This window comes from Ixodes scapularis, unplaced genomic scaffold (assembly GCF_016920785.2).
Source record: "Ixodes scapularis isolate PalLabHiFi unplaced genomic scaffold, ASM1692078v2 PGA_scaffold3__209_contigs__length_174095766, whole genome shotgun sequence".
NCBI lineage: Eukaryota > Metazoa > Arthropoda > Arachnida > Ixodida > Ixodidae > Ixodes > Ixodes scapularis.
The window spans coordinates 133,530,712-133,549,824 of NW_024609868.1; the positions used below are offsets into that span (position 1 = coordinate 133,530,712).

Consider the following 19,113-nt stretch of genomic DNA (forward strand, 5'->3'; position numbering starts at 1 on the left):
ACAACCGCGAGTTTTTTTTCCCACAGGCTCCGAGCTACGCTGTGCTTGCACATTCGGCCACAATATTGTCTTAACTTGAATCGGGCGTTTTATTTTTATTCATCAACGCGCAACTGCCGCGATATAGCCAATCAGTTTATCAGGGTAGTTTTTCGTTAGTAAAATTAGGACGGACGTTCTTCTTCTGGACACCGCAACCTCTCACTAGGTGACTGGGTTAAAAAAAATGTGGGTAAGACATGTCTACCTTCCTTTTCTGCCAACAAATTGGCAGAAAAACCACAAAAAAGTATTACGCCAGATTTATTAATTCGTACCTCAAGTTGTCGTTCCGCAGGTACAGATATTCTGTGAATGTACCCGGGGTTGCAAGAATATTTATTGAGAGAGACTACTATATATGTGTAGCAACAGTCACGGCCTGCTCCTGTCGCACACATGATGACGCGCTGCAGAGGCATCTTCACCTCGCCGTCATCGTGTGTGCGACATGAGCAGATCAGCCACACGGTCGGATTTTTCGGCCAAAATGGTGGTAGCCGAAAATTCTGGACAGCTGCCAAGGTTGACTGGAGGGCGTCGCCGTCGGGAGCGTTGGACGCGCCGGAATGAGCCATGAAGTCGCAGACTTTAAAGAAGTGAGTTCGATTCCGGGTCACCAAATCTGTTTGAGCTGGGACGAAACGAACCAGCTTGGACAGCGTTTGGATTCGAACTGATCTCTTAATCTCGCGCGCTGCAGAGGCATCTTCACCTCGTCGTCATCGTGTGTGCGACATGAGCAGATCAGCCACACGGTCGGATTTTTCGGCCAAAATGGTGGTAGCCGAAAATTCTGGACAGCTGCCAAGGTTGACTGGAGGGCGTCGCCGTCGGGAGCGTTGGACGCGCCGGAATGAGCCATGAAGTCGCAGACTTTAAAGAAGTGAGTTCGATTCCGGGTCACCAAATCTGTTTGAGCTGGGACGAAACGAACCAGCTTGGACAGCGTTTGGATTCGAACTGATCTCTTAATCTCGCGCGCTGCAGAGGCATCTTCACCTCGTCGTCATCGTGTGTGCGACATGAGCAGATCAGCCACACGGTCGGATTTTTCGGCCAAAATGGTGGTAGCCGAAAATTCTGGACAGCTGCCAAGGTTGACTGGAGGGCGTCGCCGTCGGGAGCGTTGGACGCGCCGGAATGAGCCATGAAGTCGCAGACTTTAAAGGAGTGAGTTCGATTCCGGGTCACCAAATCTGTTTGAGCTGGGACGAAACGAACCAGCTTGGACAGCGTTTGGATTCGAACTGATCTCTTAATCTCGCGCGCTGCAGAGGCATCTTCACCTCGTCGTCATCGTGTGTGCGACATGAGCAGATCAGCCACACGGTCGGATTTTTCGGCCAAAATGGTGGTAGCCGAAAATTCTGGACAGCTGCCAAGGTTGACTGGAGGGCGTCGCCGTCGGGAGCGTTGGACGCGCCGGAATGAGCCATGAAGTCGCAGACTTTAAAGGAGTGAGTTCGATTCCGGGTCACCAAATCTGTTTGAGCTGGGACGAAACGAACCAGCTTGGACAGCGTTTGGATTCGAACTGATCTCTTAATCTCGCGCGCTGCAGAGGCATCTTCACCTCGTCGTCATCGTGTGTGCGACACGAGCAGGCCGTGAGTGTTGCTACATATGTAATAAGAAAAACGAAAGCAATAGAATTCTGATCTCTTTTTTTTTCGTCGAACAACCACGGAGAGTTTATCGTAACCTCCAACAATTCTCGAATGTTCACTGAAGTAGCAATTTCTGACTGTGACATATACTGTAAAACCCTTTATTTTCGCGGCCCCTATTTTTCGCGAATCGGTCACCGATGACATAATCGCGACCACTAAGTTTCGCGAATTCCAGACGCCTGCATTGAAAATCTTAAGGAGCGAAATTTTCGCGCGCCCTTAAATTTCGGGAATTCTTCAATTCGCGAAATTCGCGAAAATTAAGGGCTCGCGAACAATAAGGGTTTTACAGTATATTCCCATGCCACTCCACTCCGCTTCCACCTGAGTGAATGCTACGCTACAGTGAAGCTGTTGCCTTGCACAGACTATACTTTATTGTTTCGGTGTGATTCTCCTGTCCTATGCACGGAATTCTTCACAGGTTGAGGAGTCGCATGCTGTCCTCCCGCATCTTGTGCTTCTGAACTTTTCCGGTCTGAGTCCTCGGGAACGTGTCCACGAAGAACACGAATTTTGGAATCTTAAACCTGTGGATCTGTAATTAGAAAACACGTTTTAAATACGTGCACACCTTGAAAAAAAAAATTACTGGAATTATCTTTTTTTTTTTTGGTTTGGTATAGTGTGCAGTACGGCAATTACATATCTATTAACTCCAGCGATTACAAAGTTTAGTCCTCTCTCAACTTCTAGTGATAGAAAACTCATGTGTCCTTTAACTTTTTTACCTTGATGTCTAAAAAAAATTTGCAAAAGTTTTGCTTCTGTTGACTTGAAAGCCGTCAGATTACTGTGTACGGCCTGGCAATGAATGACTCTTTGCGCTTCAGAAATATTACCTCCAACGTAACTTGAATACGGTGAATACGGGGTCAATTTTTGGCTCTTTTTGTTGAGGACCATGCTTTTGTTACTACGCATGTGTCAGTGAAGCTAATAGCGCATCTATAAAAGCTAATCGCAGTGTTCGACCCTTTTTGGTACATATACGTTCACAGCAATTTACAATGCAGGTAGCCCTAAATAATTTTGCGCATTGTTATCTAAACATTCCTGTGCATATCTATATAAGAAGGTATCGGAAAAACGCAGGGTAACTCGCTCCTGCAAAAATTACGCATCCCCCCCCCCCAAAAAAACAAAAAAAACTTGTCGTGTTTGTCTTTGTAAAGGGCCTATTTAGGAAAATCAACAAGGTCCTTTATAATAACGTTCTTAATTACTTTTCGTTCTGTTGCATTTTTCATTAGTTAAGAAATGGTTTCAACTGAAACACAATGGGTCTCATCAAAAAGCCGTAAATCAGTGCACTTTCTAAACATACAAGGCACGCGCAGCAGTGCACATCGTTCCAAGAAAGAACTAAAAAAGAAAATAACTAAATTTGGACATGTATTAAAGTATCTATTTTCCACCCAAACCCATCTTCGCGCCAAAATTTGCGCTGTCTCTTGGCAAAAGTGAGCAACTAACGTGCGCCTCGACCGCTTTCCTCACAAAAGAGACGCGAACCCAAGAAGCAAAGGTCATTCGCGCAGTGATATTCGTACAGGACAACGTTTCATTACGTCGGGTCGCACAAGGACTTCCTGTCACTACCAAGGAGACGAGGCGATAGTTCCGCCTTTTAAACATCGGGGGCAGGACCGTTCGCTGAAAGGTGCGCTCTGTTAGAAATCCGAAAAATAAAACACGTCCTCATTTATGTTTTTATTAACTCTGTAAATATCTTAGACTGCCGTATATTTTGCAACGTCTGCTGATTTAGATATTTTTTATAGTGCTCCGAACGATTTGAATTGCACTGGTGGCAATAGCTTATGTATCTAACTTGTGTAATCAACAAGTTTATACTGAAAAGTAACTAATAACCTAATTATACCAAACGTTATTATTCTCCTAAATAGGCTATTTGGCAGAAATTACTAAATCTATGTCTCGTTATGAACTGTATGACATCGGATTATTTTTCTTCGATTCGTAGTTTTTGCAAGTGTGATTCAGCCCTCGTTTCAAAAAACACCGCGTATAAACTTAAGGCAGCGTTGCACATGCATGTTACTTAGTGTTATTTTAGTGCTTTACGTTTGTTTTGCATTCTTACATTTCAGTAGATTCGCTTTAAATGTATAGAACAATTATTTGACACCGTAAAAGTTTAGAGAGCAGTTGATAAGGCGCATAGCTGCTTCAGGAAATTATACAACGAAGATATAACTATGCTATCTTTACAATAACCGCAGAGTCTTCCTGAGGGGGTGAAGGGTATATAGGGCGTAACGGCGTACCCGGTGTAAGCGGCACGGAGCAACGAGACACACAGGCAATACTGCTGCAGTAAAGCGCAACCAGATACGGGAACTCGGCGGACCGCTGTAGCATTGTTAAATCAGGTTTGTGCAGTAGAGATAAAATAAGGGTGCTTGTTTTCAACCGATAAAGAACCCTTGAAAAAAAGGGCACCCGTCTCTTTAAGGGGCGCCCTCTCTGTGCGGTGTGTAATGAACTTCAATTTTTTTTTTGCAAATTTTTAAGAATGAGTCGTGTATTTAACTTATTTCTCAAATATTTTTTTTATGATAATGGTTTTGTAGGTAGTTAAGGGCAGACATAGCTGTGTCCGGGGCTGTTAAGCGAGTTTTGATGGCGAGCTACACTTGTAAGTTTACTAGGCGCATGACACATAGCCAAGGTAGTCGGTATTGGTAGCCTATAAAGGAGTGCTCGATCTGAGAATGCCCAGTGCACAGCGCATTCAAATATGACCTCGCAATTATTACTTCAAGTTAAACCAATTTATAAACTTTTCGAAAAGAAAAGAACAACAACAAAATTAAAAGCAATTTGCAGGTTTTGTTTTCTTGATTTGGGAAACTGAGCACAGTATGGTGCGGGAAGCCCTTCCTTCCGGCACCATACTGTGCTCAGAACGGGTACAACGGAAACTAGCGTCTGTTATTTGCAATCACCCATAGAGGCTCCAAGGTAGCAACTACTACAGCATGGGCGAAATTGATTGAACGAATTTTAAACTGATCTCATAAAGCGGTTTTTTAACTTCTCGAACTTGGATGTACTACAGAAGTGCCCGAAGCTGGTGAATTCATTAATTGAAAGTGTGAGTACATGAAAACCCTAGAGTTTAAGAGAAAGAAAAGACAAAACTCATTTTCTGTATGTAAAAATTATATCTAACCCTTTTTATCGTTAAATCATCAGAAAAGCGTTGTGCGCTATTCTGGCATTTACAACGATTGAAAACATTGCGAAATGGAAAACAAATAGATTCGCTTACCTATTCTTCAATTGAATTGCTTGAAATAAGCGCTAAAATAACTCATAATATATTATTAGTGTATATGCAAAGTATAGGAAAAAGCTAGGTTTTTATTTTTATTCATATATTCAGGCGAGCCAATCCTTTCGCAGTCCTAGAAAACGTTTCCACAAACTTCATGCACCTCTCTAGTAAATCCCAGCGCGATAAGCTTAGAACCGATTTATGCGGCCAGTTTGAATTGCGCTCAATTCATTTCGCTCACGCTGTAATTTGATTTTAGAAAACTTACAACTGTGTAATCGTTACAAAGTCAAACTGTTAAGAGAGTTTTTCAGGGAACCTTTACTAAATCAGCTCGTTGCATTCGCGACTATTGAAAAAAAGAATATTGTTAGGACAGGTACTCAATCCTCTTTCTTCGCCACAAAAACATGGGTCACGCGAAGTCAACTTCTCCCATTGCAACATAGGTCATTTGACGCCACGTTACGGGACGTCAATTTCTTCGCTAAATTTCGCGAGAACTTCACGGACGGACGGACGGACAAGATATTTGGGTTAAGGTGTGAGGGCCGGGACGTTCGATCCCTTACATTCTTCAAAACATATTTGTCTTTGTGGCGCTGCTTGCAGGTTACAGGCAACACCAATGTCATTGTTTTAAATATGTAAATAAACAAACACAGACAACTTGACTTACAGCCGTATTCACCAGTCGTGACTAACTAGCACTGTTTTAAGGTTTGTATCGCGTCTCAGTAGTCGCGAACTAAGAGAAAAATCAGCGACCAAGGATCGACTAGTTCTGCGGTATTCACGAGCGCTGAGCAAGCGGGTGACTATCTAGTCAGAACTAACAAGCGGAAGTGACGTAAAAAGATAGGTCACGCATATGCATACTTAAACGCTACTGCGTAAATGAGCACTTTATCGCATAAAAACTGATAGTTAAATGTTTATAAGAAAAAAAAGTTACAGCGAGAGACAAATTGTCCGAGACAGAGTTTTAAATAGAAAAATTTAAAAACAATGCCAGGGAGAAACACGGAAGCCGCATTGCCAGCGACATAAGCAAATATGAAAGCGCCAGTAAATGCGTTTTTTCTCGTCGTCCAGTGCCCTGCTGAGATCTCTTTAGCGGTATCTCTGACCACTGAACATGGGGATTTACACAAAATTTGCTCCTCAAATTGTTTCTAGATCTGTCTCCCAGCGTTCCGAGACAGTAAGTGCTTCGTTAGCACTAGCGGTCAGCGGTGAGACGAGTCGGCCATGGCGCTGAGCCTCTCGTCACCCGCTAAACACCGGCTAAACTAGCACTACCCCATGACTAAGATCTGTTAGTCGACTCCTTAGTCGCATGGGGCGACTAGGCCCTAAACACGACCGGTGAATACCAAGCGCTCACGTAGCGGCGACTATCGCTCGCAACGTGATCATTATAGTCGATGACGTCACTAGTTTTAAACATAACGCATAAATGAAAATAATCATCTTCGGTATTCCTGTTTTATAGCTATGTGAAACTTTCCACATAATAATATTCCTCTAATAAACTTGCAGTTAGTGACATCAAAGACCAACGTTGTTTTCTTGTCTTAGCTTATACATGTATAGTGTCTAGAGAGTTTACTATACAAAGTCTAAAACGGTATAATGACCATGGAAGAATAATATGGTAATATGGTAGAACGTAAGTATGGTATGTTTATCATAAATTTAAATAGCAAGGTACGTACATAAAGCGCGTCGAATATGGCCCCCGTGAGATCGCCATTATACTGACCTTTCATTTCGTTTTTGTTTCGTTTATGTCACACTCAACCGTTTCTTTATGCTAAATTGTAGCCCGCCGTACGTTTCAACTCCTCACATACCTTGCCCTCACAAAAGGCTTGGATGTCCTCTTGGGTCAAGGCTTTCTCAGGTTTCAGTTTGATCCACGCACAGATATGCTCTCCCACACTTTCTTCCGGTATTCCAAACACCTGCCAAAAAATTGAAAAACGAAACAAAATTTTAATCCTGCTCATGCCAATGTAAAAAAGTATTATAATACTTTTTTTTATTCGGTCAAAATACTTAAAGAACAGCTAATTTAGAAAACGTAAATTGGTTACTACCAATTTAAAGAAGCCCTTAACTGATTTTCCAAATGGTTTGAAAATTGCGGTGAAATGGAGCTCATCGGCCGTAGAAGCTTGGAGGAAAAATGTTTTGAGCGAACTACGAATTATGTTGGAGTTATTAGCGAATTCAAATCGCTACAAGTGGCGAAATATTTTTGCTCCGTGACAGTGTCGGAAAACTTCAATGGTTAGAGGGTTGGGGCAAAGCCGCTGGCCAATTGGCCGCGGGTTTAACTTATTGTTGCCGCGCTGAGGACGTGCGCGCGTCGTCGGCCTCCCTGCTGAAGGCCCTTGCATTTTCTTAAGCTCAGGCCCCAAACGCGATCGGCGTTACCAGTGGACACCGGCTGTTTCTACATAATGAAAATAATAATAGCGCTTATTTCCACAATTTATGGGGGTTTCCCGATCGGCGTCGATCGGGAAACCCAACGCACGCCAGCGTAGAAGGACGTTCGCTGTCCACTTCGCCGCGCCCCTTCATAGAATCTAGCACTGTGGGATCAAAGCACCGACGCAAAACAGGGATTCTTACTGTGATAGGTTCTAAAAAAAAATGTTGCGGATAACACGTTTAAATGAGCATTTATTTTGTACAAAATGTCACGCAAAATTCCGAAAAAAAAAAGGAAAGAAAGAAAGATATCACGATGTTGCGTCCGTCAAAGCATCCTCCGGCAGGCCTCGACAGATGTGATGCACTCGCGTTCCGCAGCAGCCTTCACTTACGTAAAACATTGAAGGGAGCGGATCACCCCTAAATTACCTCGTTTACGTGTGGTAAATTGTAGCGCACTGCGAATAAACCTTTCGCGCTTCAACTTTGTTTCCATTGCACATCGCTTCTGCATTTGGCATTTGTTGTTTCGAGCGGGAACCGCTGCCGGTTAGATACAACTAGCACACGATCATACATAGATCATACACAAGGTCGCCCTGAAGGCTAATTAACTCTACCTTTCGTTCGTCATCGAGCTTCACGCTTGGGCTGGCAAACCGTGAATCGCGCTAGGCTCGTTAGGCCTACGAAGCTTCTTGGGGTAGCTCGTAGATCCGTCCAGGTATATATACTCTCCAAATTGAGCGTATAAACGTTGTGCACACAAACACACAAACCCGAAGTAGCCGTACTAAACGGCGAAAACGCCAAACAACATACGGCATAGTCAACTCTCATAAATAAGCGTTCCGCACACGCTACGAATAGAAGGACAAGCTTAGCTATTTTCAGTGGTGCGATGGGGCACCCATAGCGCCCGTGCGTTGGGCAGCGCTCAAGCATCTCAAGGCGCTAGCACCGCTAAAGGGCATGCACGCCGACTGGTTTGGCTGGTTCTGCCGCGGGGCAGCCGGACTGTCTTTTCTTTTTTTTAATTGTTGTTTGTGCACATTTGAAATATATTTATTTGTCTATAATTCTTGCAAAATGGAAACGCCTTCTTGATATAATAACGATCGTTTACGATCGATACACGTTTTTTAGCCTGCATAAAAATTTGCCGGATTTTGCCCACTGCCAATCATAAAATGCTTACAGGTGCTGTTACTGGTCGCGCGTTGCCAACATGTTGTGTTGCCACCGGACGTTAAGTTGGTATGGTCTGATTGAATTAAAATATGATGAGCTAATATTTTGTCTTCCACATGGTTTTGAGTAGCCCAAACCAGTGAGGATCGCTGACTGGGTGAAATGGTGGTTCATTATTCATTTTATTTAATGTTACACTGCATTAAAAGAAAGACTCACGGACACGGTTCGTGAGTGTTTCGTTTTTGTGTGCTGTTACGTTAAATTGCATGAGCCCGAACCACTAATGAGGTAATAACATAAATAAATCAGAAGAGCCGATATCAAATTAGAACGCCCCTTTAAGCTAATTCAGGAGAGTGTACCAGACTAACTGAGCTAGAATGATTGCAATTGACGACTCGAACGGTGAACAAGCAACAATAAGTTATCAAACACGAGTGCCTTTTTGTGTCACCGCTTGTTGAGGCCCAAGCTGTTCAAATCACTAAAACGTGTTGCTTTGACTGAAAATGTGGTGTCATGTCTACGCAATGTAATTATTTATTTATTTATTTATTTCAATACTCTCAGGGCACAGTGGCATTACCGAGGGCTAGACATACAATACTGGTTCAATAAAAAATTCATACAAACAAGGCAACTTTGTTATTAAAGTTAGTCTGGCACAATATTGCCAAAAGTTAATAAGTTGTGTTTTCTATATAAAATGCAAAAAAAGAAAATACGGAATAGCTACTAATGATACGGGAAGGTGGTTCATTCAGATGATTTTTTGAGGATGAAGGAAGATGTAAGCTGAAGTTTCACGATGAAGTGTGGCAGCATTTAAGGCTGCGATTGAAGCCAGGAGAAATGAATATTTTGTCTTTCAGAGAAGTGTTGTACTGATACATTTTATGAAGGAGGCATAAACGGTATATCTTACGGCATGAGCGTAGAAGAGGCGGGGACGGTGTGGTTTTCATAGATGAAGCACGTGCGGTGCAATGGTAGTTACAGACCAGGAAACGTGTGGCGCGATTTTGCAGTGCTTAATATTTGTTAGAAATGTTGAGTGACCGGGATCCCATATTGCTGCCAAATAGTTCGTTTGCTTACAGTTTCCAGGATTCCGTGATATATTGTGCCTTAAGAAGGTAGCGGTATATGAGTTTTTACGCAGAGATGATGCTTATAAAAGGAGTACTCAATCTGAAACTGCCACATTCGCGTGTCGACGGTAGGCCCCAAAGTGTTTCCTAACGTACAATCCCATCTCAGTTACTCCCAGTTTTTGTAATGGCCAAGAAACATCAGATATGTACGAACAACGCATTTGAGCCAGACTTGTACGTAACTTAAATACTCTACTCAAGTTACTGTATATTAAATGCTTTTGTGAGTAACATTGGTATCTTGCAAATAATTTCGAACGTCCCAGTACATAGTACTCTAACTTAAATACTTTTCAAGTAACTTGTACTCATTTTAAAGTTACTTTTAAGTTACTTTCTATTTTTTATTTTTTATAGAGGCGGGAAGCTTAGAAAATATTGAACTCCAGTTATTTTGGCTAGGCGCCCTGCCACTGCAGATACATTTCGTGCCAGGCAATACATTGCGCTTCCGTGCTTCTGCTGAAGAAGGTGACACGGAGAAGCAGGTGCCGCAGCCTCAACCTGACCGGACGCGTGTCGTTTCTTTTCAATGGGCAAAACGTCAAAGCAAATTTTCTTACAATTTGTTTGTGGCCAACCCCAAGAGCAACTGAGATTCCGAAGCAGAAGGACATGCGGGTGAAAGCATAATATGTGTACAAGGCTACAAGTCAGAGGGAGGGCACTTGTGTCGGAGAGAGGGTAGGTTCTACAAGTGTCTGGTAAGAGTCGACCGTAAACCGGAGTTAATTTTTCTATGTTATAACGTAAAAGCATATAAAAAAAAGCTTTCCAGGCTCAGAAATGCCTCTGCATCCGCACGCAGTCGCTCACACCGCTCGTTCGTTTCACTAGGCTCTTTTCGCACACAAGACTCGTAAGACGCGACTACACGGCTCCAATCCGGCGGCCCATCGCTAGCGGCGTACGCAGTATTACTTGGAGAAATACTTCGTAACGGAGGGTTAACGGAGGGGGAAACACAATCTACTAAAACTCGCTATTCGCGAGTTTTAGTAGACCGTGTTTGCGCCTCCGTAAACCCTCCGCTACGAAGAAACCGCCACTGCGCCTGCGTGCCGATGGCCTTGGCTGTATAGCACCGGGTCGCAGAGGGGCTTAAAGGAGGGGGAAGCACGGTCTACTAAAACGCACAGTGGCGGTTTCTTCGTAGCGGAGGGTTAGCGGAGGGGGAAATAAATACAGTCTACTAAAACTCCCTATTGTATTCGGTAGCACGAATGTCCGCCGGCGCCCACCACGGTGGCGCCCGCTCTCCCCTGGCCTGAACTCCCCGACCCCCGACTGCACGGCACCGCCAGTGCACCAAGGGGGGAAGCGGAAATGAACACCCGACACAAGGGGAGTAGAGAGAGAGAGAGAGAGAGAGAGAGAGAGAGGAGGGGTTTGGAAAGGAAAAGATAGTCCTGTAGGGGAGTGTCGGGGGCGAGCTCCCTCCGAAGGCGAACGGGCCCCGCGCTGCCCTCGCCTATGTCCTCGCCGTAGCAAGGGTATCAAAGAAAAACGGTTTTATTTTTGTTTCTTCCGTATTTACTTGGGACCTCCTAGAAACCTGCGTGACAGCCAAAGTCTAGCTAAGAGATCTCCAGGAGATTCCATAGTAGCTGAGAAGAAGCATTTTTTCTGACTTCGGTTGTGCTTGACAATGAATTGCAGAGAAAATTTTAACTTGAGAGTATCTTGAAAGTAACGAGTTACTTTTGCGGAGTATTTTGTACTTCATGCAATTACTTTACAAGTTTGAGAATTTAGTACTCTTTTCAGTTACCATTCTTCGTAGTACTCAGTAACATAACTTAAATACTTTTAGTGAGTATCTTGTACAAGCCTGATTTGAGCAAAGTAATTTGGTAGAATTAACTATTTCAGGATGCGGACTCAGTTGTCGACGTAACAGGAGCTGGAACAAAAAACGACCGACCACGAGACTTATCTTCTTGCTTAGCGAGCGATGCGAAAGCCTTAGAGAAGAGAAACACATTTTGAGTTATTAACACATTTACATCTTCAGTTTTGATGCATCAAGTGAAAGAAAAGAAAGGCGAGAGGAAACATAAAGACAAAGATGAGCAATATAATCCTAAGAAACTAATTAAAATTACAAAAAACGAAAATGAAACAAGATGAGATTGTTCGCTGAGGATCAGAAGGTCACTAATTAGAGTAAAAATCTTTGCGACGATCGCTGCTGTTACGTAGGTCCGACCCTACCTCAACGAGCAAAGATGGAACAATCATGATTTTGAAGAATAGGTAGAAACAGGAGGACGAAGCTCAACGTCCTTTTGTCGTCGGTGTGTCCTTGGGCGTTCAGACTAAGCGGACTTTATTGGAAGGGCAGACTTCAGACTAGTGCCGTAATTCACTAAGGCAGAAAACACCGAAAATACGGAGAAAAAGGTACACAAAACACTGCGCAACTTTCAACTGAATGATTTCATTCAGAAAAATCACAAAACAATTAACACGTATTCACCACACAGGATAAAATAATATCTTGTAATTCTTATATCACTGACCTCTTGGTTAGATTGTTCAGTACAAAGTTACGCCTTTACCTTTTTATCTATGTGTCTATCCTCCAAGTCATCTTTGACACGGTACATGACAATGAAGAACCAACTAGATATATAATCTATACATTTTGACGTAAATTGTTGGTTTGCGAAAGTGCTGCTGCTCAGTGATGGCAAGGCGGACACATTGAGAAAGCTTGTAACACTACGTATAAGAAACCAGCATAAAACGCAGGAACCAAAACTTGTCATATCAAAGTGGGTTTCACATTCTATCACGAAGTGAAGACAAATTCATAAAATGAAACGCTGACGTCGTTTGGAAAAATGCAGATTACTTTAAAAAATACTGGATTCGGACCAGTAACCAGCGAAAAATCCACACCTGGTGTGAACTCGACCGAGGAAGACGATGCCACGCAGAGGTAAAAACATCAAAAACAGAAGAAAAAAAAGTGAAAGCCGTTTACAACTCCTTGTAACACCGAATTAGAGCGCAGCTCTTGAGGGGGAGGAGGGGAGGGTACGGGGGGGGGGGGGGTGAAGTGACCTTGGGGGTCACGTGACGATGCCGATGATGTCATCAGTGACGTCACTGATGACGTCATCAGCGATGATGACGATGACGATGCGGATGTCGGCGACGTCATCAGTGACGTCACTGATGACGTCATCCGTGATGATGACGATGCCGATGCGGATGTCGATGACGTCATCAGTGACGTCACTGATGACGTCATCAGTGATGACGATGACGATACGGATGCCGGTGACGTCATCAGTGACGATGACGTCATCGGGGTGGTCACGTGACTTCGGGGGGTAGTCACGTGACCTAGGGGGATCACGTGACTTTGGGTGTTACGTGACTTTGGGAGAGGGGTCACGTGACCTCTGGGGGTCACGTGACCTTGGGGTGACCTTGGGATGACCTTGGGGGTCCCGTGACCTTGGGTTGACCTTGGTTACGCCGACGGCGACGCTGACGCCGCTCAAGCCGGGAACGGGCCCCTAAGAGCTGCGCTCTAAAATGAAATACGTTTACAATTCACTGTGATGCGAAATTAGAGCGCATTCTTGATGAGGAGGTGAAATGGGTACGGAGGGGACGGTATGGCCCTCCCCCCCTTCCCACCTCTCCTTATGTCCTCCTTCCCTCCGATTTAGCGGAAAATTTCCGCTAAATTTTCCTCTAAATATAGCAGGATATTTAGCAAAACCATTCCCGCTAAAGTTTCCGGAAATTCCCCCTCTAAATTTACCGCGTTAAGTTTCCCTGCTAAATTAAGCAAAGAAATTGACGTCACGTTTCCTGAACCAATTCAGTTTCTCCGCTGAATTTAGCGTGGAAGCTTTGACGTCCCATAATGCAACGCGCGGTTACGCCGACGCCGCTCAGGCCGGAAACGGGCGCCTAAGAACAGCGCTCCAAAATGTAATTAGCGTGATAAACAGTCACTTTCGGCGACAGAAGCAAACTCAACAAATGAAACACGTACACGCGTTTTAGTTCAAAATCAGGCTCAACAAAGCTTCGATCATCTCGGCCACAAAGAACATAACAAAAGCGAACACTACAAAATAAATTCACACCTTAACAACACACCACCCGCGGCAAAAATGCAGCCGGGAATCAAGGTTCACCATCGCAAATAAAAGAAGATCCGAAAAAAGAAAATTCTCAAATGCTGGACCCAAATTCCAGGAGTACGTTCGCAGGCTCAAAGATGCTGGGTTGATAACGGGTACCGAAGAACGTCGTCGCTTTGTTGTTCGGAGGGCTGGCACAGCAGCCGCGGCCGAAAAGCGAAAACACACCGCCCGCAGGCAAAAACACGACCGAAGGCAACATCAGGTCCAATGGCAAAGCATGCCTGAAGGCAAACACACGCCGGCAGGCAAAGCACGTCCGAAACAAAAACACGCCTCATGGCAAACCAGATTCGAAGGCCAACAGACGCACGAAGGTGAAGCACTCCCGAAGACAAAAGCACGCCACCCAGGGCGAAACGTTGAAAGGGCAACAATTATGGTCTCGGCACTCAAAAGAAGCACAAATTAAAAAAAAAAAAAACACGATGGGAGCAGCAGGGCATGCGAGCTGAGTGCCGGCCAGACGGCAACACACACTAAAACTATCCCGCTCAAGACCACTCCCTTTTATAGCCGAAGCTTGTAGGCACTCAAAGGTGATGATCATGTGACACATCAAAATAAAAACCACTGACTCGAAGGGGGAAAAAAAGACCAGCGTAAGGATTACTCTAGCATCACGGTAGAGTTTGGAATCGAACAGGTTTAAAATTTTACCCCAATTTCCAGACAACATATTTTGGGGGACCCCCGTAAGTGTTGGCGTATCAACACGTCTACGAGGACAACCAAGAAAACCCCAAATTTGCGAAGAGCTAAGCAACCCTGAGTGAAACGTTGACCCACAAGAGAGATCACGGACTACCTACACACAACTAGTACCAAGAATGCCACAAAATATATATGTGGCTTAAAACGAGTACGGCTGATCATATCAAATCAATGAGTGAGAAGAACACAGGTGCGCTTCTGAAATGCACACTACAATAACAAAAATATTGACTGAAATTAGTGACACTAGCCCCCCCCCTTCACCCCCTTTAAGAGGGAGAATTATCAAACGAGCCAGGACGCCTACAATGAAAATGTCTGATATCTTGTAGAGAGCAGAAACAAGAAGTGTGGATTACTGATGGAGTGCCAAAAGAGCATTTAAGAGTATACCCACAATACAAAGCAGAACCCTCAAACCCCTTATAATAATAATAATAATAATAATGACTTTATTTTCAGTGCCCAAAAACAACCACAGCGGTCTTCACTTTGGTGCACCTGTTCAATCCTAGAAACACGTTGGTATATTACCATCACCCAAAAACAAATAAACAAACAAAATGTTATCAGTAAATTACAAGGTTATTCAACTGATGGCGGTACAATGAAATGGATGTACAGAAATCGAGGTGCTTAGGAGCAATGCTGTTGTATAATGTCTGAATCCGAGAAAGCGGTGAAGTACAACAAGGTGAACGTACATCAAAGCATACGGGATGTCTAGTATGGCGTAAGTTAACATGAAAATTAACTTTGCTGAGCATTGATGGCGAATCAATTACACTATTCACAACCTTATGCAAAAATAGAAAATCATGAATCGTTCGCCTTTCAGACAAGAGTGTAAGCGAAAATGACCTAAGTATGTATTCATAGTCATAATAACAGCGCCTTTCAAAGTACCTATCGTAAACAATCCGAATCAATCTTTTTTGTACATTTTCGATGGTCAAGGCTTGTGCCCTAGATATTGAGTTCCATATTACCGAGGCAAATTCCAAACGTGACCTAACTAAAGATTTGTAAAGATGTAACAAACAATGAGGCCTCCTGAAATTCTTCGACAAACGTGATATGATTCCCAGAACTCTCATAGAACTTCCTACCACAAAAGATACATGATTTCTAAAAAACAAGGCACTATCAACGTACACGCCAAGATCCTTCACACACAGTACACGTTCAATTGGCATGATATCAAGATGATAAGTAAAACTGAATGGCACATGGCGTCGGCACAAGGATAGGACCTTTGTTTTTGCAGGATTAAGCAATAATAGATTTTGTTCACACCACTGAAAAATGAGGGACACATCACGCTGTAGGATCTCGCAGTCCACAGGAGAGTGAATCATTCTAAACAACTTGATATCATCAGCAAAAAGTAACAACTGGGAACTTAAGTAGCCTTCTCTGGGAGAAGCAACATCCAAATGCAGGAATCGATTCACCTAAAAATCTCGAAAAAAAGGAAAGCATTACAATCTGCGCGTCAATGAAATTATACCCGTTAATCAGATCTCTGACTCCATTCCTCAGGTAGTCTATTGGCCTCACAAGAAAAACAACAACTCAAATACCTTCAAAAGAAACTTCAAGCCCTGCGCAAACTGAAACAGAACTTTTTCTTGCTGGGAGAAAAAAAAAGGAGAAAAAAAAGTTCGAACGTTTACAGGAGCCTGCACAAAACTACACAACATGGGCGGCGCAAGAGAAAGAAAAATTGCAAGCGAAATGACATTCTCATCGCGCCCATAAAAAAGACGCTACTCTCACCCGAAGGGTGGAGATAACAAAGAGAACAAACAGTGCCTCGAAGCGAACTAAACCTAAACTCCCGATCTTGTTCGCCGTGCTATACATGCGTGACCCAGACTCCAAGGTCTTCCTTGAGCTGGGATGGGACTGTGCGAAGTTGGCCTCTTCCACGCCGTTCTTGTAACCGGAGTTCTGACTGCAGGTCTTCGTGCTTGCATGCAGCTTCCGCTAATCGACGAGAGCCACTTCCTCTTGGCGGCTGTGCCACCTCCGTGCTTCCTGGGTCGGCACCTTCAGAGCAGTATGAACGGACTCCGGGCGTTGTAAACGCACGTCGATGTCGTCTTCATGGTCGCCGCCTTGCGATCTCCTGAACGCCTGGCCATGGGCGATAGTGCCTCGTTGAACTCGGAGTCGTTGCTCTTCTTCGATTGTGGCGTCCCCTCCTCGCGGTCTGCCTCTTCTCGAATACACTACCGCCGTCCAGGCGGTATCCAAGACTTCTCGTCGGTGGCGTTCTTGTTCTTTTCGCGCTCGACTTTCGGACATCGCCTCTTCTGCCGTCCGAGCGGAGCGCCAGACACCCCTCGTCGTCAGTGTCGTGATTATCACAGTGGTCTTCATACTTCGTGTTCCCGCCTCTTCGCGTCGCCGGGTCACCGGCAGTGCACCTGCCCCCTTGACGCTAGCTGTACTTTTCGCGGGTTTCACCTGACTGCAGTAATCGCAATCTGAGTCCTCCTAGCTGTCTTCTTCCAAATTTCGACCCTTCTGCCGCCCAGGCACGCTTTCTTCACAGCAGGTGAAGCCATCTACTCTGCGTCCGCCTTCCCGGTAGCGTCGTTGTGCTTACCCGTCGGAACGGTCGGAACTCCCGCCTCCCGGCTTGCCTTGCCTTCTCCCCCCCTCTACGCAACCTGCTTAGGCTTCGCGGTGAAGATTTCGTTTCGTGTTCCTCGATGCGTGGCTCTTGCGGAATCTCTAACTTTCGCTTCCCCGCCTCGTATTCTGGCCGCTCCTCCTCCAGGAGAGCCGAGTAGACCTTCCCTGTCTGTTCTTCCAGGCTCAGGCTGCCGGCATGAGCCTTCCCTGGTGCCTGCGCATGCTTTCCCATTCCTCATTCGTTTCATAAGCCTCGTAAGGAATTCGATGTTCCCGCTACTGTTTACGGAGCTACCGATCCTAATCTGGGACGTCCTCAAGCTCTATTTTAGCCTGAGCTATACTCGGTAAAACATTAAGAACTCAGGGCGAGGGAAAGGAAGACTGGGGAGGAGGAAGCAGATAGATTCCTGGAGACGAGAGGAGGAAACATCATTTTCGCTCCAGCATTCCGCCTGCTTTTTCCTCCCCAGGCCTTCTTTCTTTCGCCCTGAACTCTTCACCTGCCACCAACCATTGCTGTTCCTCAATGGCTTCTAACTCAGCCTCGAGTGCCACCGTAAAAACCTGCTCTTAACAAAGCACAAAACCCAAAATCGCTGCAATCTTTTACAGTCACCGTCCTACCGACATCACACGAAAGCCACCGGTTCTGTCACTGACTCCAGTTTATCGCGAAGTGGGAGAAATGAACATAAATAACTAACGCCGTTTGAAGAACGATGAGTTACTTCAGAAGAAGTGCTAGATTCGGATCGGTGACATGCGATGGGTTCACGCCGGGTGTGACTTCGACCGAAGAAGGCGATGACACGCAGATGTAGGAACAAAAAGTGAACTAAAATGCAATTAGGGAAAAAAAAAGGCGTGCACGGCGAAAAGAAAAAAACTCAGCAAAGGAACGCGCACATGCCTTTTGGCTCTAAATTACTATCAACGAAATTTTGTTCACTGCGGCCGCGAAGAACAAAGCGAAAAAAAAACACTCCAAAATCAAAGCACAGTAAATTAGCACGCCACTCGAGGCACAAATGCATCCGGTAACAAGTTCTATCAAAAGCAAAAAAAAAAAGTTCCTAAAAACTAAAGCCTGATCTGCTGACCCATGTCCAGGAGAAGGTTCGCAGGGTTACAGGCTTACAGATTGTGTATTGATGAAAGGTCCGCCAGAGCGTCGGTCTTGTTGCTCAGTGGGCCGGCAGAACGCCGCACTCCCGAAAAAGGAAAAACACATCGCCCACATGCCACTGCACGCCCGAAGGTAAAGATTCACCCAATGGCAAAGCATACCCTAATGCCGCACGCCACCAAGGATGAACCACCGAAAAGTCAGCAACCTGGGTGTGGTCGCTCCAACATAACAAAGGTTAAAAAAAGAAAAAAAGAAACTTCTGACGGGAGCAGCGGACGCACGAGCGGAGGGCCGGCCAGACGGCCACTCACACTGCAATTATTCCTCAAAAGCCAGCCTTTTTGCAGCAGAACCTTGAAGGCACGCAATGCTGATGATCTTATGAGAAATCTATAATATCCACCTACCTCCTTGAAAAGAAAACAACGTGAGTGTCAATCGAAAATGGAGTAGTCAATCTTTTAAAATGGTCAGATTTAAAACATTATTGAATTTTCCAAATTACATAATAGGTGGGCCCCAGTACGTGTTGAGGTAGTAACACGACTGCGAAGACAATCCAGAAAACTACAAATCTGAATAGAGCTCAGCCCTGATTGAAACGCTAACCCACAAGAGATGTCACCGAGTGTCCAGAGAGAACTAC

General features: G+C 44.7%; 1 protein-coding gene across 1 annotated transcript in view; it reads right to left on the reverse strand.

Annotated features, from left to right (window-relative positions):
- Nucleotides 1–2,130: 2,130 nt before the first annotated feature.
- The window catches only part of LOC8025078 (medium-chain acyl-CoA ligase ACSF2, mitochondrial), a 182,360-nt gene continuing 165,377 nt past the window's right edge, over nt 2,131–19,113 (reverse strand). The window contains exons 15-16 of the mRNA XM_029981062.4: nt 6,873–6,983; nt 2,131–2,250 (exon numbers count right to left, since the gene is read on the reverse strand). Of these exons, the coding sequence (XP_029836922.2) occupies nt 2,131–2,250; nt 6,873–6,983 (231 nt within the window). The remainder of the gene's footprint in view (nt 2,251–6,872; nt 6,984–19,113) is intronic.